Source organism: Alligator mississippiensis, chromosome 5 (genome assembly GCF_030867095.1).
Source record: "Alligator mississippiensis isolate rAllMis1 chromosome 5, rAllMis1, whole genome shotgun sequence".
Taxonomy (NCBI): domain Eukaryota; kingdom Metazoa; phylum Chordata; order Crocodylia; family Alligatoridae; genus Alligator; species Alligator mississippiensis.
Genome location: NC_081828.1, coordinates 135,757,109 through 135,779,338, shown reverse-complemented (window position 1 = coordinate 135,779,338; position 22,230 = coordinate 135,757,109). Strand labels below are relative to the sequence as shown.

The 22,230-nt window shown below is 40.5% G+C and overlaps 1 protein-coding gene across 3 annotated transcripts in view; it reads right to left on the bottom strand.

Annotated features, from left to right (window-relative positions):
- ULK4 (unc-51 like kinase 4) overlaps positions 1-22,230 on the bottom strand; it is a 468,513-nt gene that overhangs the window by 192,984 nt on the left and 253,299 nt on the right. For all 3 annotated transcript variants that reach the window (XM_019483511.2, XM_019483510.2, XM_019483506.2), the window contains exon 31: positions 21,126-21,174. In XM_019483511.2, coding sequence (XP_019339056.1) covers positions 21,126-21,174 — 49 coding nt within the window. The remainder of the gene's footprint in view (positions 1-21,125; positions 21,175-22,230) is intronic.

The following is a 22,230-nucleotide window of genomic DNA, read 5'->3' as shown; positions in this document are numbered from 1 at the left end:
ACAATCCACTCTAGGATATAAGCATCTTCACTGCCTTCTGCTGATATGGATTCCAGAGCTCATGTTAGTAATTGCTACAACTGGAAGAAGGTATTCACAGGTTTGGCCTATTTAAATAACATAATTATCATCATAATCATATAGTGTTTTTTTATTTCTCTGCTTATATTTAGTATATACAAAGAACTTCACTAATATAGTACTCTGAAATGGAAGTTGGGTGTATTTGTCCACCCTTTATATTTTCCTGAAAGCATAAATATTGGAATGGGTATGGAGGATGCTCTTCTGGATGAGAGGGGCATTCTTGCATTTGAGAGCTTGTCTAACTTTATCCCGATTATGGATATGGTCCAATAAAAGATACCACCCTAAAAAAATCCTTACCTCTTGCATAATTTCTGGACCATGACAGCTACAACATCACTCTTATACTTCCTGGGTGAGAGGCAGAGAAGAAGTGGGTGAGGTGGGGAAAGTTGGAGCCTTTAAAGGCATTTACACACGTGGGGAGCCTGCTCCAATGCGCTGGAAATCCAGCGTGTCAGTGCAGACTCGATTAATCAAGTCTGCTGGAGCATGTAAATTGATGTGCTCTGGCAGCCTCACGTGTCATGTGTATCAGCGATGCAGCACATCTCCACGCTGAGAAAAAGGTGGTGGTGCACTTTGAAATAAAACACATTCAGTGTGCTTTAGTTCAAAGCACCCTACCGCCATTTTCTCAGCACGGGGATGCACTCCACCGCTGAAGCACATGATGTGCAGGTGCCTTTAATTAGATGGCTTGCTAATTAAAAGCACAACTGCCGCGTCAGAAAGTTATGTAAAAATGACCTAAGATTTTGGGATGTTGTTTGGGGATTCTGTTTTGTTTTATACCTTGTGGGCTTTATTGTAAGCTACATTAAACCTTCTTTGCATAGGGTACCACATAAAACTAATACATAAATAAATATTTAATTTGCTTCCATCTAGCTACCATCTGTCTTTAGACTGTAGGATCTTTAGAACAAAAATCATCCAGCCTTTCTTCTGTGTTTAGAAAATGCCCTTCACACCATGCACAGTCAGAAACAAAATTAAAAGAACTATGATAAAATGGAATAGTTCACTAACTGCCAATGAAGTATATCACTATGAACAAATGATTATCAGTTAGACTGGTTATTGCTCATAAATTTCCAGATTTTGACCACTAAACGTAGAAATGCAGGACAATTATCAAATCCTCCAATCACTCCATTTAGAAATACAAACAATGTGGTACAAGAATAGTATAAAAACACAACTGACAATAGAAATAAAAAATCCTATAACATAATTTCATAATATTATGAAAATGATATTATTTCATTATGAAATAATAATAGTTCATAAATTTACATATAAATGTATTTTATAATATCGTCAGTATCCACCATTATCTCCCAGCACATATTTTATGTCATCAGACCTGTGTTGTAGCATGTTATATATAATCCAACGGTAGCACAAATACTGCAATAGTTTACTTGTGGTGTTATTTACTTTTTTATAGCCTTCTAAGATAAAGCAGTCACATTTCTACAGCAACAGCATATCTTATAATTTAACAGCTATAAATATATATCAGATCCTACTGGATGAAAGAAAATAACATTTAAATTTTTTTTCACTGCCTTGTAGTTATCTTTCATAACACCACCCTCTTGAATATGAAACTCCTCTTTGTTTTGATGCATTGACCCGAATGAATGAAATGCAACCTGTTACAAAAGAGATGAACTGATATCAGATACCACCAGGCTTGAGTACTACTCAGGACAAATAATGTTTGTATTTTCCACGTCAATATGCTTTCTAATTTACTGCTCTTTTCCTAGTAAATTAATTAGGCCAAGACCCTGAATCAAGCTAAGCAGAAATGTTTTCATCTGTTAAATGAAGGTATTGATATTTAATCCCCCAAATTTAAAACAATATTTTCTACTAGGCATGAACATTAAGAGTAAATGTCAGAAAAGGGAATTATGCCTGGGTATTCAAAGATACACCCTAAGGACAAAAGGAGAGGTGAAATTTGAGAAAGCGTGAAGGTTTTCCTGGAGACTCGCAATTTGTAAAATGATCTAAAAGCAGTGATAGATCTACATGCTGCTTGCTGACTTATTACTCTTTTCAACAGACTGGAATAAGGCAGCATGTGAGGCACCAGAACTGACACTATCTGGTCAGGGCAACTTATCAGAAGAAATCAGATGTATGAAATAAACCAAGGCAGGCAAAATACAGCCTGAGGGCTGCATCTGGCCCATCAGGCCAGTCTGACCCACAGGGCCCCTAAACTATTTAGAAAATTAATTTTTATCTGGCCCTGGCTGCCTGTCAAATATTACAGGAGCCATGACCAGTAGGACCCAGGGGAAGCCACCGGCAGGACCAAGGCTGCAGAAGCAAGACCTGCCCAGCCCTGCCCTCACCAGCCAAAAGCCCTATGTCAAGCAGAGCCTTCTAACCTGGGCCCCTGGGGCTGTTCCTGCCTCCCTGCACCAGAAGGACATTCAGATAAGAAAGGGGGGAGGCAGGGGAGGACTGCCCATGATCACCCCAGTCCAAAGGGTTGGGCCAGGCTGGGCCAGCTGCTGCAGTCTCGGCACTGCAGCTGGGAACCATGTGGTGCTGGAGTGGGCAGCGGGAGTGTGGAGAGGAACAGTAGCAGCCACAGGCAGGGAAGCACTGAAAGCAGTGGCAAATGAGGGAAAGGGCCAGCAAGTGGGCACGCGGAGGGCAAAGACAGATGGGTGGGAGCACGGGGTCCACGCTGGTGCACCAGAGCCAGGGCCAGTGGGGCCCAGAGGGGATGGCAAAACACGGGGCAAGGCTGGCAGGGGCTCTGGAGCCAGGCTGGCCCCCCCTCTCCCTACTGGCACAGCCCAGCGTGGCCCCAGAGCGCCCCTGGTACCCTGCGCTGGGCCCCACTGGCTCTTGCTCTGGCACACTAGCGTGGCCCCGCACTCCTGCCCAGGTATCGCTGCACTCCACGCACCCACTCACTCCCACTCACCCCATCTGCCGCAGCCATTTGGCCACTGCTGCCATTGCTCCCCTCCATGCCCCTCCCCCCCGCCTGCTGCTCTGGCACCATGTCGTCCCCGGCTGCAGTACTGGGACACAGTATGCAGCATGAGCTGGCCCAGTCCCTGCGATTCTTGGCTGGCTCTGTACAGTGCCAGCCAGACCGGGCCAGTCCAGCTCCTGCTGCATCCTATGGTCTCAGCCATGCAGCTGGGATGTGGTGCCAGAGCGACAAATGAGGAGGGACGGGGAACTGGCAGAAGAGCAGTGGTGACAGATGGGAGAAGTGGCTGTGAGTGGGAGCATTGGCCCATGCTGGTGCTTTGGGCCAGGAGCAGCAGGAGCACAGAACCTGGTCTGGCAGGAGAGCTGTGAGGGGCTCTGCCTGCTGCAGGGTGCTGTGCGCTCTTCTCACTCCACAGCCACCCTCCCCCCACACATTCACAGCTCTCCGCACACACCCACATGCTCCCTCACCCAACATATATACACACACCCACAAACCTATACCCACCCCCACACGCCCTCCCCACAATATATAAGAGTAAGACTTCATTTTAAGCTATTATACAATCCCCTCTATGTACACTACACAAACACATGTAAATCAGGACAAAAATACTTTTTGAAATCAAATTAATGAATGATGTAGTAAACGTTTGATTTTTAGAATATAATTTGGTATTTTTCTTATTCTGAGATGGCAAGCTCGTGCTGAAAGGAGTGCTTTTGGGAGGGACAATGGGAGGGACTTCCAGTGGCAAAGGTCAGGGGTTAGGGGGCAGGACTTCTGGTCCCAAGATGCCAACCAGGGGGCAGGCACCTGTCAAGGGGCTGGGCTACCCTTGCAGCCCTCAATGGCTTGCCAAAACTCAGTAAGTGGCCCTCCACCCAAAATAATTGTTCGCCCCTGAAATAAACACAGTTGTTGGGAGACACTAAAGGACCTAAAGGATACTAAAGGACCAGTGAAAAAATGCAGATTTCCCTGTTCTGTGATGCTCAACTTAACTGGAGTGGTATTCCAACTCACAAAAACAAGCAGGTATGTGAACCTAGACTACATATCCAGCAAATCCAGACATTCAGATAACTAGCAGTAACACCTTGCAGGATGCTAAACCCGAATTGTTTCTCTAGAGAAACCTGGATAGTTAGTCACTGGGTATGGCTTTATTAATGAATGCTCTGAAAAAGGGCACTTATGCTGCAAACTTAGCCAACAAATCTCCCAACTATACAGTTAGTCCAATAAATGATATAAAACCCCCATCACTGAATGCCACCCAGTATACTATTGATTTATATATAAAACACTTTGACTAAATTTGTCATCTATTAAAGTATAATTAGTCCTTTCCAAAAGTACACACATATGAAATGAGAATGAAATGTGTTCCTAGTAACTGGTTGATTTACAAAGTACTAGCCTAAGTCTGCCATAGCATCTACCAACCACAAGCATTGGCTACTCTTCAGCTTTTATTAATTCAAGAAGATAGAGATGATCAACTATTCTATTTTGAAGAATTTTCTATTTCAGCAAAGAGTGCATGTATGCGTGTCAAGCAAAAACATCTTTTGACTAATGATTTTACTCCCTCATCATCCTGTAATGCTTATACAATGGTCATTCTGAATTTTTATAGTAAGAAGTTGTACAGGAAATATTCATCTGTTTAATAGCTGTAATGTTTAATGTTCTGGGCTGCTGCTGGGATCCAAATTCCTCACTTTCAGGCTCTGTGTCCTGCCCCTCCTCATAGTTATCTTACCTGCCATGACTTGATGTTATAGGTTAGTAGAGAGGCTGCCCTAGGAGGCAGATGTGGAGTTTCGGGTAGGTCCTTGTCTCAACTCAGGCCCTTCCAGACTTTGGGTCATTGTGCCTTGGGGTCCACTGCACCAGGACCCTAGGTTCTTGGCCCCCACTGAAGCCCTCTGTGGGCTCTGGGCCACTTGGCCCCTAGGTAAGTGCATTGTGTTTACACTGCACTCCAGTCTTGGTGCCAGATGCCCAGTCCTCTGACATGTCACAGTCCTCCCTTTTGCAACATATTTGAGCTACTGCCCACACACAACATACCAGGGCCCCAGCCCTCTAGGAGTGGGCTAGATTGAGTGCCTCTCCTGTACCCTAGGGGCCTCCAATCCACCCCTTACAGCCACCCAGGTACTCTGGTTCAAACATAAATCAAAACATGAGTATATGCTTCCAAACAGAAGGCTTGTCAAATACAAGCTCCCCTGCCGGGGTTAATTCTCACCCCAGGGTAACAAAAAAGCAAAAGGGGCAAAGTACTTATCTTGTGTTGCCTACAGCACAGGGCTTCTTCTGCCCTTCTGTTGTACCCAGTCCTGTCCTCCAGTCGGTATAGACTGGCTCTCCCTTAGAGCTCTGCCTCCCGTAGATCCTACAGTCAAACTACCCCTTCTAGGCTAAACCCAGGGCTTTTGAGCTTTTCCATGGGTCATCTGACCCTCTACTTCCAGGCCGGCCAATTACTGCCTACGTATCTGTGGCATGTGGCCATTTTATTTAGGTCCCTTTTACCATTACATCTGTTCAAAGGGGGTGGGCTGGCCAGTGGGCCCTGGGCTCCCTCCCCCTTCTCAGTAATGAGGCAGTGGCCCCATTTAATAATATAATTCTCATATTCTCACCCAGCACTGAAGAATGGCACTTTGTGCTCAAAAGCTTATCTAATTTCTCTCCAATTATACAATTGGTCCAGTAATTTCTCCCCAGTTATACAACTGGTTGGGGGGGGGGGGGGACAGGCAGGCACCAAAGGCACCATTCGAAGGGATCAAGTGCCTCTATACTAATGTTAGTAGCATGGGAAACAATCAGGAAGAACTTGAACTCCTGCTTGCAAACAGTAACTTTGATTTTGTGGGGCTAAGGGAAACCTGGTGGGACTCCCACCTATGACTGGGCAGTACGCATTGAGGGCTATAGGTTGTATAGACGGGACAGAATAGGGAGGAAGGGGGGGGTGATTTCTATGTTAAGGAGCGCTATACATCCACCCTAATCAAAACAGGATCAGAGGAGGAGAAAGTTGACATCTTGTGGGTTAGGATACATGGAGGTTGGGGGCAAAGGGACTTGGTGGTGGGGGTCTGCTACAGACCACCGCACCAAGAGAAAAAGCTAGACTTGGAATTCTTGAGGCAGCTCTCAGAGGCTGTACACTCTAGGGATGTGTTTGTCAAGGGGGACCTAAACTACCTTGACATCTGCTGGGAGGAACAGTCAACCAAATTCAATCATTCATATAGGTTCTTAACCTGCATACAGGACCTTCACCTAACACAGGAGATATACGGTCTCACTAGGGAGAATACCTTACTGGACTTGGTGTTAACTACGGGGGATGACCTGGTAGGGGAGCTGCAGATTTGTGGTCACCCTGGGGACAGTGACTATCAATCAATCAAATTCACTATACAGCATTGGGTGGGAAAGATAACTAGTAGGATGGAAGTAATTGACTTTAGGAAGGCGAGCTTCAGTGTGCTCCGGAGTTTAGTTATTGATGCACTGCAGGATAGGAGCATTGGCGAGATGGGAGTCCAGGAAGGGTGGTTGTTCCTTTGAGCGCAGAGGGAGATGATCCCATTGTATGGGAAAGGGGGCAAAACGGCCAAAAAAACTCCTTGGCTAAACAGAGAAATCCAGGGAAGCCTAAAGGCAAAAAAAGAGGCATACAGGCAGCGGAAGCAGGGGGAAGCTACCAAGGAGGAGTATACGTATTTGGCCCATACTTGCAGGGAGACAGTTAGAAAGGCTAAAGCAACTACAGAGCTGAGGCTGGCAACAAAATTAAAGACAACAAAAAGTCTTTTTTTTTTCTTTTTTTTTTTTAAGGTATGTAGGGAGTAAAAGGAAGGCACAGGGCAGTATAGGACCTTTACTGAACAAGCATGAGCAATTAGTGACAGACAGTGAGGACAAGGCTGTGTTTTTCAATGAGTTCTTTGCCTTAGAGATCCTGAACAAGGGTCAAGATAAGTCTCCTAATAGGTTCTTAGATGGGCATCAGAGGGACACCAGCCCACCAACTGTTGACGCTGACTTGATGCAGAGTCACTTGGATGGACTGGATGCATTTAAGTCATCAGGCCCGGATGAGCTGCATCCAAGGATACTGAAGGAATTGGCCGGCGTCATAGCAGAACCACTGGCACGGCTGTTTGAGCACTCGTGGCACTTAGGTCAGGTCCCAGAGGACTGGAAAAGGGTTAATGTGGTCCCTATTTTCAAAAGGGGGAGGAAAGAGGATCTAAGTAATTATAGGCCAGTTAGTCTCACCTCTATCCTTGTAGAAGTCTTTTAAAAAATTATTAAGATTGTTAAAATTATCATATTTGTGTGAGTCCAGTGGGAAAAATAATGCAGCAGGGCAACCAGCATGGATTCATAGCAGGCAGATCATGACTGACTAATCTGGCTTCTTTTTATGACCAGGTCACAAAATGCTAAGACGCAGGAGTAGGGGTGGATGTCATTTACTTGGATTTTAGGAAGGCCTTCGATACGGTATCTCATCCCATTCTCATAACTAAATTAAGAGGCTCTGACTTAGATGACTACACAGTCTGGTAACAGATGCATGACAAATAGAGCCAGGGAAGTGATACTTCCCCTGTATGTGGCATTGGTCAGACCACAGTTGATGTACTGCATCCAGTTTTGGGCGCCGTACTCTAAGAAGGATGTGGATAATCTCGAGAGGGTCCAGAGGAGGGCCACTTGTATGGTTAATGGTTTGCAGGCCAAGCCCTATGAGGAAAGACTAAGGGACCTGGATCTCTTTAGCCTCCACAAGAGAAGGCTGAGAGGCGATCTTGTGGCCGCCTACAAATTCATTAGGGGGGGCGCAGCAAGGAACCAGAGATGCTCTGTTCACCAGGGCACCTCTTAGGGTAACAAGGAACAATGGCCACAAACTGAGAGAGAGCAGATTTAGGTTGGACATTAGAAAGAACTTCTTCACCATAAGGCTGGCCAGAATTTGGAATGGGCTTCCAAGGGAGGTGGTGCTCTCCACTGGATAGGCATCTGGTTGGGGTCATCTGACCACAGCACTCTTTCCTGCCCAGGGCATGGGGTCATACTCAATGATTTGTTGAGGTCCCTTCCGACTGTAGCATCTATGACTCTATGAAAAGTAGCCAAAAAACTGTCAATTCAGCAGTGGTATGAAGATTAAAACTGGACTTCACCTCTGCTGCTTGCTGGGCAGGGAGAAGCAGCAGGCATTACAGTAAAGTGTCTCCATACTTCTACTTCAGTGAAGAAAATCAGCCTTTCCATTTGAGAAACATATTCCAATTCTGGAATATTTCTTCAGCCATCATGGTTACAATAACACTCTGATCCTACCACAATTCTGTTATGCTAGGGCAGGGTTCATACAATTTGCAGTTTTTGTAACATACTTTTTCTTCATTATAAATTATGAAAAAATATTTTTACTGTATCTTGATCCGGCATTCAAAAAAAATCTCAATGAAAAATTGAAAATGGCTATGGATATTTAGTCACTCATGGATAATTAGTCATCATTTACCATTCTTCTTGGAGTGACAAATTAACCAGATTTTACTGTGTATTAGTAAAATATACACAGTAAACTCAGATCCTCAACTCAGTACAGTACACACAATTTAGAATTTGGCTCTCAAGGTCTGATTTGTTGCCTATGAATCATGCAAAAAAAATCATAGGTGTATCTCAAAGTGTCCATTAATTTGAATTTTAATCTTTAAACAGTTTTCTGCAACCCTTCATTAATAAAAATGATGTGATATACAGCACTTAAGAATAATTTCTAAATTTTTGTCTATGTGAAAACACACAGAATTAAGTAAACACGATTAACACCATGTTATATCAGAGTAAAAGTATGAAAACAAGTAGAAGTATACTATAAAAATATTGAAATATAGAACTTTAAAAGCTTATATTGCATCTGGGACTAATCACCGACTGGCAGTAAAAACCCATTTTTGTGCTAGAGAAAGTAGAGATGTACCATCAGAGCTATAACAGCCAACCTGCTGGTAGAGCAAGATGCTTCAGGCTGCATTACACACTGCTTCTTCCGTAAAAGGACAGTGTGAACATCAAAATGGATTAACATTTTGCTCTTAATTTTTACTCTGATGGAACCTAATGCCTCGTCTACACAGATAGCACAAACTATTAATTTGTGTTAGCACGTCTTTGTTTTTTGGGCCCAATGTATCGATTTAAACTTGAGAATAAATTAATAGTTCTGTTAATTAGTTCTGATTTTTTTCATCATAACATTTTAATCTTCCTGAGAATAAAAAGCAAATTTTTGCGTAACTGGGCACTTCTGATACAAGAATACATTGTGATCTTCTGCATTTAAGATCAAGGAATATACAGCTCCAAACTGATCAATATATAATAGAATTCTCTTGCCTGGAGTACAGAAAGTCATTATAGTAAATCCTTCCATGTGCTGCTAACTCTTAAACATAACAGTTTCTTTTTAAAGTAAAAAAGAAATATGCTGTGCTAGTCACCAACTACTTGAAAAGTAAAGCCCATAAAGGATTAAATTTATTCTCCTCTGAATACAGTTTAATGGTTAGTCCCATAGCTTTGAACCAGCTTCTGAAACTGTAATTTTTTAACCATTTATTTAACTTTCCAACAAAAAATTAAGTAAGTTACCACATTTAATTAGTTTTAAATCCAAATTCCCTTCCTTCTTGGTTATAGTACATAAGTACACTATTTTTAGTAACTATACCTCATTAGAAAGGTGTCCCTCTTCTAGCTGTTCATTGACAATATTTAAAATACAAGGCAGGGTAGAATTGCACCTTACAGACTAACTAAATTAGGGTTAGTACCTACTACACACAATTTAGTTAGTACCTATGAGCTCCAGCTCATAAAAGCTTATGCTATATATAGAATTGAGGATGATTTGAATATAAAAAGGAGGAAGAGAGGGGGAGGGGATAGTTCTAGGAGAGGTAAATAAGCAAAGAACCTATAGGAAGAAAGGAGTCACAAAAGCAAATACAGGCAATAGGATAAGAATCCACAACCCTCGTTTAAACAATTCTTAATGTAAATTAGTCTGTAGAGTATTTCTTGTTCCACAATTTCCCATTCAAATCAGTTTTTAAATGTTTGCTGCCAGAGAACAGCTACTCTGAGGTCAATGATGAAATGTCTGGGGACATTCCAAAGTGTCTGGACACAGGTTTTTGTGTCTTTCTGGAGCTGATGAAAAATTTGTGTTCGCTCACCCTTTCACATATGGATCACCCCTTCTTGCCAATCTAGACAGCTAAGGGGCACTATAAGCAGGTGATGGCACATATGACATTGGTAGTTGCAGGTGAATGAACCTTGGACGTTATGATCTGTATTATTTGGTCCAGTGATGACAAGGTCTGTATTGATGCTAGGACAAAGCAGGCATCTGGGTCTGCTGAAAGGCCCAATGCTTTGCTAAGAATGAGAGTTCGGTAGCCTTTTGCTCGAGAGATGTTGTTAGACATTGGGGGGCTTCCTGTAAACCAGGACAGGTTTGTTCCAAGTAGCTACCTTCTCCAGGAGTGGTTGATGGACATGAATGATGTTTCTAAGGTGTTCAAGCCGGGGGGGGTTGTAGGTGACAACCAGACGGACTCTTGCTGACTTTGTCCAGGGCTTGGTATTGTAGAGGTATTTAAAATTGGAGGGTTAGATTTGAAGACCAGTCTGGATCCTGACCCTGCAGTGAAGTCCTTTAGTGCAGGTCCTGGGTGGCAAGAACTATTGTTTTTTAGTCTGGCAGGCTAGGTACAGACAGTCAGACAGTCCTTAGGCTGAACTGATTCAGTCTTTGCAGGTTAAACTGCACAGATTAAATTGAAACAGAAGTGAATAGACATTTACCTTTGATTCAGGAAATGCAGCAACATGCCTGCAGTAGCTCAGGACAGAAGCTAGAGGGAGGGAGGGGAATGCTAGAGCATGGTTCTCTGGCTGTGTGTTCACTTCCTCTTCCTGCTGCCCCCAAGGTCTCTGGGATTTGCAGTCCAGAATTACAACAGTAGGAATATGCAGGGTTTCTCATCACTTCCTCTTCCTGCTTCCTGGTACCTCTGGGATTTGTAGTTCACAGTTGCAGCCAGCAGTAAGTTGAGTTGGGGAAGGAGTGTTTAACCCTCCTCCCTGGCCCCAGACCCCAGCCAGGATTTGTCGGGGGGGGGGGGCAGTCCTCCACACTGTACACTGGGCTGCATCCCCAGCCAGGCTTCCCTCCCCCCACCCCCTTGTCAGCCAGCCCTCACTGCTGCAGCTAGGGAGCGGAGGGGCCAGGTCAGCCCTGGTCTCTGGAGCAGACAGCACCACTCAGACCAGGGCCGGAAAGCATACTGAGGGACTGTGGTTTAATTTGAACCAGGAAGGGGTCTGGGACAGAAGTTTCATAAACTGGTTTGACCCAAATCAGTTAAGTTTGATACTACATTCAACCAGGTTTATCTTAATTAAACCAGTTTCAGCCATTTTGAAACTGGTTTATGTGCACTGAGCTTCCATTCTGTTACAGTTTTAAGCCAGTTTCTGATCACCTAAACTGGTTTATGTGTAACTTCTGTCCCTAGCCAAGAAGAGAAGACTGAGGGGGGATTTGATAAGAGTCTCCAAATCCCTGAAGTGCAATTATAGAGAGGATGGAGATGGGCTTTTCTCTGTGGCTATAGGAACAAGACTAAGAGCAATGGCCTCAGGCTACAGCAGGGGAAATTTAGGTTGGAGATTTGGAGGAACTTTCTTTCAATGGTAGGCAAGCTTTGGAGCAGGTTACCTAGAGAAACTGTGGAAACTTAGCTGGGATGGTTTAGTCAGGGATGTTCCTTGAGGCAGGGGGCTGGTTAAATGATTTTGTGAGGCTCTGCTTCCTGCTCTGCTTGCTTATGATCCTACTCTATACAACCTATGATAAAGATGGTGGATTATATTCTATCTTCAGAAATGCATATACATATATACATACATTCCAAAGTATCCCTATGCACAATTACAGGAGAGGAAGAATCTGAAACATATTTTTTGCGGAGTAGAGGATATAATAATATTCATTTTTGTATCTTTTTTTGTCCAAAGGTCATCCACTTCTGTTACAAATACTGCTATATAACATTATTAAAATGAAAGCTCTGGTTTCTAGCATGCTCCTCAAATCTTTAAAAGCATATCTCTATAAAATGGAATGGGTTTATTTATCAGCATTTCTGTGCCATTTATTGCCATAAAAATTGCATATCTTTCAAATATAAACAAACTTATCACCATACTCCTGTGAAATGCTTTTTATCTCTTGTCTGGAATTAGAAAAGATGAGGGAGAGAGAGATTCAAACCTTAATTTTCAAAAGTAATTAGTCATTTGGGTCCTGTTTATGGTCTTAAAGCAGGGTCTCTTTAAGACATTCAGAACATTTTAAGCATTCAGTTTTTAGTAATCAGGTCAGTGTAAGATTCTCAAGTGAGAAAACACAAAAATCTAAAGCTGTCAAAATCACCTACTTAGCTTCTCAATGGTTAAGATACCTCATACTTGGCTCTGTACTGCTGCAGCTAGATTGCTTCAAGAAGGCAAGGCAGTCCATTTAAAAAGCTCTCATATACTGCAGTCTATAATGTGGAAATACACAAGGCACTCACATGTGAAGATTCGTCGTTGATCTCATTGGTTGTATTCTCTATGAGGAACTGTCAGGGCAGCAGATGCCAGCAGCTTCTTAGTAAAAAACAGTTTTACAACTCTAATACATCAGTTGCAGTCTGACCTGCTAACTGTGTGGGCCAGAGTCAAGCATGCCTTCTTGCAGGCAACCTGAGCTGGCTTGGGAGCTGAATGACTACCAGCCTAGGAGAAGGATATGAACTTTTTAATCCTGTCTACTGAACTCACCTCAGGAGTAACCGAGTCCTGACATCCTTTTCCAAACCAATCCCTTGAAAAGGTTGTCTATATTCCCAAAGTTTAAGAGAGGCTACAGGGAATGGAAGGTCCAATGACAGTCCTATTACTTCTCTTAATGCATTTTCACTTTTATATCAATTTTGCAAATTGGGCTAAACTCCACAACATTCTTTATACAAAAACTGGAGCAGGTAGGTTTTCTACCTTATTTTAACCACAAATTGCAGCAGCAATACCCTTGTTCACATCCCAGTGACATAAGCAAAAACAAAACTAAAACTAAAATAAAAGACAGTTCATATACTGTGATAAGAATGTCTGCTTGAGGAATTATAAAGTAGAACTGTAACTTTCTATGTCAATGTAACTGCCAAAGGTTTCTCATGTAAAATTAGCCTGTTTACCTCATTACCTAGCTTTTTTGAGAGCTATTACATGTTTATATGCAACAGACACCAGTACTGCATAGACAATTAAAAGATATGTTCCACAATTCAAGTTAAGATACAGCACCATGGTCATCAATAGAAAGGACAGAATAGGGGAATGAGGTACTCCACTTAATTATTCACAAATCTTAGTGGTTTTATATATGATATTATTAAATAGTGATGTAGACTAAAGTTGCTGGCTTAAAGAAGCATAATTTTAAAGACTCAAATCTTGCCCCTACAAGAAGAGTGCACGCACAGATGTGTACCTCCCATGTAGAGTCCCATGGACTTCAAAGGGGTCTTCTCAGGAATAAGGACCTGCACTAAAGGACTTCACTGCAGGGTCAGGATCCAGACTGGTCTTCAAATCTAACCCTCCAATTTTAAAAAGTGAGACAACTGTGGGGAATCACGCTGTTGAATTTAAAAAACATCTTTGAAATGTCTTTCTATGGTAAATGCTCCACTTGTTTTAGTTTTTCAATGGGTTTAAAACTTCCAAGGAATGAATTAACTTTTTGAGCTGTAAATAATGAATTATGCCAACAAAAACAATAATGAATATAAAAGCTCAAACTTAGATAAAAATCAGAAAAATAAGAACCAAAAGGTGAATATTGAACAGAATTGTTCCATAGCTGTTTTGATCTCATTTTCTCTTCTGCTTTCTAAAGTATATCTTTGAGAAATTCTACAAAATGAAAGAATTTCAGTGGAAAATCTGGAGTCCTTTTAAAATAAGACACAGTTTATTGGTATTTTAGATAGATCAAAGATTTTGACTAAATCGTTATTCAAAGCTATTGTTAATAATTTTACATTAGAAGTAAATTACAAACATCAAACAAACTTTGAAGTATACAAACTACTTTGACAGTACTTTCATTAGAATGAAATATAATTTTAGATAAATTAAGACAAACTTAGATTGTTCAGTTTAGACATGCCCGCAGCATCTACACGAGACATTTACTGTAGTTGCCTAATTGGCTCCACAGTAAATGCCTCAGCATCTACGTGTGAAGTGCTATTAGGATGGAGTAAACTAATTAACTCTGCCATAGGTTAGTACTTGTAAACACGTACTATCCTATGGCAGAGTTTTTTACTCTGCACCCATGCATGTTTAGACACTGATAGGGCTGGCTGAGGCATAAGGGTGCTTTAGTGTGGGTGATGCCCCTCCGCAGCATGTTGAGCCAGGGCAGAGCTGCTAGCAGGTGCTGCTCCAACCCAGCTCAATGTGCTATGGTCCTGGGCACACATTCAAATGCAGCACCCAGAGCAATAAACTCAGAGGCAATATGCACCTGAGTTTTTTACTGTTCATTAATTGCATGCATAGATGCACCCTATTTGTACTAGACAATATTACATTTGTAAAAGAGAGCTTGCAACAAATAGTTTTTCAGCCCCTTTCAGTTAGAAATACATTTTCAATACAAGGATTTACTTTAAATTCCAGCTATATCACTATACATTTTATGAGGGCATTGACCTTTAAAGGACAGCACCGTATAAAACCTGTTTAATAACACAAACTGAACTCCGAAACACTAGTACGTTAAAACTTACACTAAAATTTCTAATAGGGTAGGTATACAGTTGCTATCTGTCTTTAAAAAAAAAAGAATAGTGCTGAGCTCTTAATCACCAATATCATTAGCTTTTGTATTAAAATTTATCTACATAAAAAATACAATTTCACCAACTTTATAGGATTTCTTTTATATGCAATACTTTGCAGTCAGATAGCCCTAAAGTAAGGGCAGATAAACAACACTTTTTATGATGTGTGCAGTTTTTATTCAAGGTCTTTAATTCTGATTGATTTTTTCTCCCCCAGTGACTATAATAAGAACTACTCAGGAAAGGAAGGTAGAGTAGAAAGTAATATAAAAAATGACATTATTGCTAGTTACTTAGCAAAATGTTGGCAATAATTCTAAAATGCAAATATATATTATACAAGTGTGGGGGCAAAATACATTTATAACACTATTATGGAGAGTTTATAACAGTATTCTGCTACTGAATAGTAGCTTATACTTTATACATTCAAAACACTGATATTGAATTAGATAGTTGATCTGGCTCGTAAGTTTAATGTTGGCACAAATGTCTGATATTGGGGCACAAATGAATTTGAATGTAGCAGAAAAAGCTAAAGCTAACAGGAGAGCATCTGATAATATAAGACACAGCATACAACAACACTTTATTTAACACTTTCTAATTGGTTTCTTTTTCTGCTATAATCCCTTCTGCCCTCACAGCACTTAAAATGTACCAACTGACACCATTCATAACTTAAAATAATGAACCAAATTCAGTGGTAGTCTATGTTGCTAACGTATGTTTGTAAACTGAAAGCTTGAATTTTAATTTCAAAATAATTAAGACAAATCTTTGACAGTTTTTATGCTGTTTTTTCTTATCCTATATTTTTCAAGGTATATTATAATGACTGTCACTAAACCTCATTTCTTGTGTATAGGAAAACTCTCTTTTACAATATTTTCCTTAAAATCTTGATAGAGTTTAGCATTCATAAAAATGCTGAACTGGAAGCTCTACAAACTAATTATCTATAAAACAAATACCAAGTTTCCATTAGTCAGTCTTCAAAATTAATCACCAATCACTGAATTGGTAAACATTGTCACTTCAGTTATAGTTAAGAAATAGAAAGTAATTTATTTCCATCTTATGTGCATATATGAAAGCACATACAACTTGCCACTACTGCAGAATTTTAGAAGAGCAATTGAATTCTCTCTTGAATGCAACCAAATTTTACTAGTATCTTGATTCCAGCCCATTAGCAAACTAATGATACATATAAATAGTAAAATTAAGGTGTAACTATATAGCAGGTATGTGTTAATATAGCAAGCATGGTTGACAAGAACAGTGGAGGTGAAGTAGTGTGGAGTTCAACAGTGGTTAGGAACCTGAGTACATTCCCAGGGTCCTTGTGCTGCCACGTCTTGCCATTCTGGTAACTTATGCTAGCTAAAGGCTAGTATAGGTTTGCATACCTACAATGTAATCACATCTTTGCTTGCAGCACAGACATACCTTAGGAGGGACTGATATTATAAGGCTTAATTTCTCAAGACGTGTTCCATTTTTGAGTTCTCATTCATTCTCTCTAGATGTTAAGATGCCTATGTCCATGCAATCAGTGGAATTTTCTTACCATAAGCTCTGTTGCACAGTTCATGTAGTAAGCTTGGGAGCCTTGTTTAGTGTAGAAAGTCATAAACTATGATTAAAGACATGAATACTAGGTTTTGATTAATCTCAACAGAAGTAGCTTCACACTAGTAGCATAAACAAATTCAGGCTAGCTTTAACCTAACATGGAGCTCAGCATGGACAAATCTATCCCGCTTTTTGAGACTGGGCCTGAAGTATAGACATATCCAAAGACTAGTTAACCAATCAGCTCTGGTGTCAGTGTCAGAAGTGGCAAGACTTGTGTGTATGAGGTATTTTTAGATCTTCAGAGGAAGAGCAATACTTGAATTAATAACTTACTGCTTATTGTACTTATATTTGAATTCCTATTCGGTGCCATGCCAGTAGGAACTGTTTCCCTACTCCATTTCCATCAAGATTGACACTTAGTATGTTTGCATACAAGGAACAGAAACACAAAATACTTGGAATGTGCTTTGACATCTTTTTTGTTCTTCTACTGCTTACAGATTATTTTCCAAAGTCAGCAAGGGTGAAATGTTTATTACAAACATTTGCTTCTTTCTTTCTCATCAAAAACAGAGGTCACAGAGAACAAAAGCTGTCATAAACAGCTCTCTGTCTGACCTCTCGGCCAAAAAAAGAGCAGGTTTATTACTAACGTGGATTTCTTTAAAATACTTCCTTGGCTGACTGGAATTGGTCAGAAAGGGAAACAACTGCTCTGCCTTAACAGTCTCAGGTACCTCTGATCTTAAACCATTTGGGTACCCCTTAGTGGCATTCTCTCAGAGCCCAAATGCCACATACAGGCAACTGTCTCTTCTTAGAAAAATGGGACAGGCTGAAGGAGGAGTAATTTTCACCTAAAAGCTATGATTTGTTCCTCAAGCTCTGCAGTGGAAGACACAACCTAAGTTTCAATGGACCACCAGACACAGCAATCATTTTCAAGTGACTTAGGGTATCTTATTCTCCAAAACCAACTTGTAGATCATATTAAATCAAATTGTACAATGAAAATAAAGTTACTGATTGATTCCAATTTCTCCACTTTCACATAGTAGACCTCAGATACCAGAGGTACTATTTTGAATAAAGGGTATGGGGGGGGGGGGGGGGGGGGGGAACATGACAGGGACGGGATGCATAATTTCCCAAATCTATGACTATTCCTGGCCATTATATTTCCAGCAGGGGAAATACCTCTCTCCCACTAGAAACAGAGCATGCGGGTATTCATGAAGTCTTAGGAGACATGCAGTTATGAAGATCTCACCTGCATGAGAGGTCTTCTCAGGTAGGAATAAATACCTAAACACTTCCCTTCTGCTTGACTCCTCTTGGTTCCCAAAAGGAGCTGAGGAGCTGCTGCTCCCCATACCTTCCCCAAGTCAAGGTGACCAGTTGGATGTCTATGAACTGCCACAGTTCTGAAGGCTAAGGTTCATGTACTACTCTGGTACTTAAATAACTTAGCATAAAATATTTTAAAATATTATAGTGTATTCCTTTTATTACTATATATAATTATTTAGTTAGTATTTATAAATAGGGCTTGGAACAAAATAACTATATTTTCTCAAAGCCAAGGTGGTGACTTGGAATTTAAGACTATTCCTCCCCCCCCCCCCCCACCATTAGATTCTATACAAGGACAATTACAAATTTGCTATAATTTTGCATGTATAGAATCTAATTATTGGACGGTCATCTTAAATTCATTCCCTATACCCTGCAGCAGGGAAGGCAGTGGCAGGGGAGCAGGTGGTCTGACCCTCACCACTTGTCCCCCTGGTGACTGCCCTCCCCACGCTCTGACTCTGGCTCTAGCTTTGACCCAAGGAATAAAGCCACTGTGGCTCTGTGCTCTTGGCCTTGGCCAGGCAGTTGTCCCAGTCCCGGCAGCTTTGGCCCCAACTGCAGTCCTGACCCCAGCCAGGCAGCAGGGGCAGTGGCAGTTCTGGCTCAGGACCCATCCAAGCCCAGGACTGGCAGTCATGATGGCTCTGGGCCTGACCTTAGTCTGAGGCAGGCAGTGGCAGCAGCTCTGGGGCGGACTTAGCCTGGGGTAGGCAGTAGCAGCAGTTGAGGGCCTGGCCTGGAGCAAGAAGCAGTGGGAACTCCACGTCTGGCCCCGGTCTGGCAACAGCTTCAGCTCTGGCCCATCTCAGATACTTGCCCCAGGCCAGTACTCAAATCCAAAATTAGGCTTTTCTACTGCCCCCATGTTGAATAAGGAAAAAACCATCTTGCTTTGGATTTGAGTTAGTACGGTAGCTATTAGTGTCATTTATGTATTCATGCTATCTGGGTATTTTTGTGGTTAATATTTGACATAAGAATTGTTTTAAAAGATTTGTCCATACATATGACTATAAAATGTCATGATAGCAGTATTCTGCATGCTACTGGAAAAAAATCTGCCATCAATAAAGATGTTTTTAATAAAAAAGGGTTGATATCTAGGTATTTGATATTAAAGTGATAATAATAGTCAGTAAAATAAATCACTGCAATGAAACAGTGAAGATGAAAATACTTAAACCTAAGGAGGAAAAACCAGAGTTGATTCAGAACTACATTTATGAACTACTAACCTAAATGAGATTGAATGTCAAAGGATTTTACAATAAAAAGTATGCAATGTGCTTGCCTTGTATAAATCACACTATTCAGTATTCATCTAGAACACCCTGACATGACAGAACTTACCTCATATGAATTTGTGGGGGAAAAAACCGTTAAAAAAGAAATGAAAAAGAGCTGGAAATGACTGGAGAGTACTGGGCTATCAATATTTTAACAAGGACCTCCAAATTCACCACTGCCCCATTAGCCTGTAATGAACTCTACAGTTACAACTGCACTGTATGTATAAGAATAGCGGGGGAGGAGGGGTGGCAGCGGAAGAGAAGGAAGGCTGTAGCTTAGGCCCATAGTGGCAAAGGGCCTAGTACTGGCCACTATTGGAAACCAACTAGTGGACAAAGCTAGGCACTCATGTGATTGGACATAGCAATTCATTCTTCTTAGTCTCTTTGTTTTTTCAAATAGCACCACTGGACGAACTACAGCAGGGAATGTCTCGCTTAAGTACAGTAACCCCATTCAGACAAAAGAAAGGTAAACTGCATGTTACCCAGCACATCAGATGTAAACACGATTATCATCGAAGCCAGCCTCTCTCACTTCTTTTTGTATTGTTCTCTTACACTTTTCACTAACTGTGCTGTTTCCTGTATCTGCTACTGGCAGCATCTCAAATAGTTAACACAGTACCCACCTTCCAGCCCAAACTGTAGCAATTTTTTGGGGATACTTTTTCAGTACTCCAGTAGCATAAATCATCTACCAGTGTTGTATGATCTATCCAAATGTGCTCCCTGACCATTTGTCTCAAAAGATGTGGCTCTAGTGTGGTGAATCTCAAACAGGGTGCCACACTACAACTTGTGATGCCTTGAGATCCTTTCAAGCATGCCACTGGGTGCCACATAATGTTAGTGCTGTTAGGTAACCAAACGTGATTCACAAGATAAAGCCAGAAATTTCAAATAGGAATCCCTAGTGTTAAATACATTCTGACCTGTTGTGGTCTTCCTGAGTTCTTTACAATAGAAAAACTGCTCCATTATTTTTCTGTAGTCAAAAAACAAGTGATAACTAAGAACTGACATTTTCTGAGGGGTGTCTCGAGTCTAATGAGGGGTCTTGAGTCTAAAAAGTTTGAAAACTTTTTTCCTTTGTACACACCACATTTTTTGCCCTTTCTTGCACTGCAACTGCATGACTGTTTGCATGAGTAGGTTTTCTGGATGCTTCAAAGCTAGAGACAGACATTCAAAAAGCCGGAATTGATTAAATCTTTGCAGGTTAGTCTAACCTGCCTAAGCTGAATCAGTTTGTAACCGTACAGACATCCCCTCTGGACTGAAAAAATACAAACACTGATGCGATGTTCCAAAAAAAACAACAACCAAGTTTAAATTCTATAAACCTATTTAATTTAATGAGGATTAAAACCTGTGGTGTGTACAGGCACCCTACAGCTCTAGTGGCTGGTATGAGGAGTTAACAGGAATAGCCTTTTCAGCATAAACAAACCATCTGGAGACAGTTTTCTGAGGTTATGCAGTGAAACCAAAACTAATATTGTTTGCTGGTGGAGGTAAGATAAGAAAAAATAAGGAAAAATTCCCGTAGGTAAAACAAAAGAAAATTATTGTTCATTGGTGAGATTCCACGTAAATATCTGTGTAAGTTGGAGTTTTATGTGCTGACAGGTACCATGAAGCTGAACTATCCAAAAAATGTCATAGGACTCATATATATTCATGTCCAAGTAAAAGAAATAGTTATGAGTAGAACTTTTCAGTCAGGGCATTTCAAATGATGTTAAACAAATTTATTGAAAAATTGTTTAAAATTAAATATAAAAATGAATGTATTCTTACCAGAATGACTTGGAAAAGAACTGGAACAAGATTGCTCTCTTCAACCAGGCTGTAAAAACATTAAGATACATATATTTTTATATTAGAATTGTCAACTGGTATTTAACATACAAGTTACTCAGGGAGCAATGCAGCTCAAATGTCTTTGTTGCAAAAATCTCTGACCCAGAACCCTAGCCTTTGACTAACTCTTCACATAAATGAGCTATTAAATAGAAACAGCAATGTAATACTTCTTTGGAAATTACTCCTAGATCTGACTTACTGATGTGAGGCAAGTGAGTGGAACAGTAAGTAAATTAATATTTTTTAAATGGCAGAAATTAATTAAAATTTAGAAATACAATACTATAAAGACTATCAAACAGTCAATGTAGACCATGAAATAATTTGAACTAATAGACCACAATGCCTACAGCGAAATTATAAGCAGACTGCATGTTAATTTTTTATGTATGCTCCATTAACTATCCTCTCTACTTTAACATATTAATGTACAATGAATATGCAGCATCTTCTCTCTTTAAAGAGAGTCAGGAAATGATTACCTAGTGGATTTCAGATATCTCCCAGCAAAAACAAATATAAAACATGTGTTCTATATTTTTCTTATAATATGTTCTAATAGTGGAATATTCAGAAAAAAGAAACAATTTTATTTCTGAAGCATTTTCCAAGAGGATGTCAAAGGGCTTATATACATATACATATATATATATATATATATATATATATATATATATATATATATATATAAAAATTAAACTTTACAATATATTTGTAAGCAACTGTAAGGTCAATCTTCTTCCTTTAAAGTTAATGAGTGTTTTGCAAACCAGCTGTTGATTTTAGAGAGAACAGGAAGAGGTCTCAGCATTCCATACGGCTAAAAACTGATTTACTTTAAAAGTGTTCAAATTTATTTTAATAGTCTAATTTTAAAAGCTTCTTATATTAAAAACAAACAAAACTATGTCACCATTAAATCTGTGAGGTTGAGCATTCAGACATCAGGAAATACAGAACTGAGATTGTTTATATTAATTTAAATTTGGCCTTACTGTGAACACACATTATGATACAGTCTCTAATTTCATGACTACGT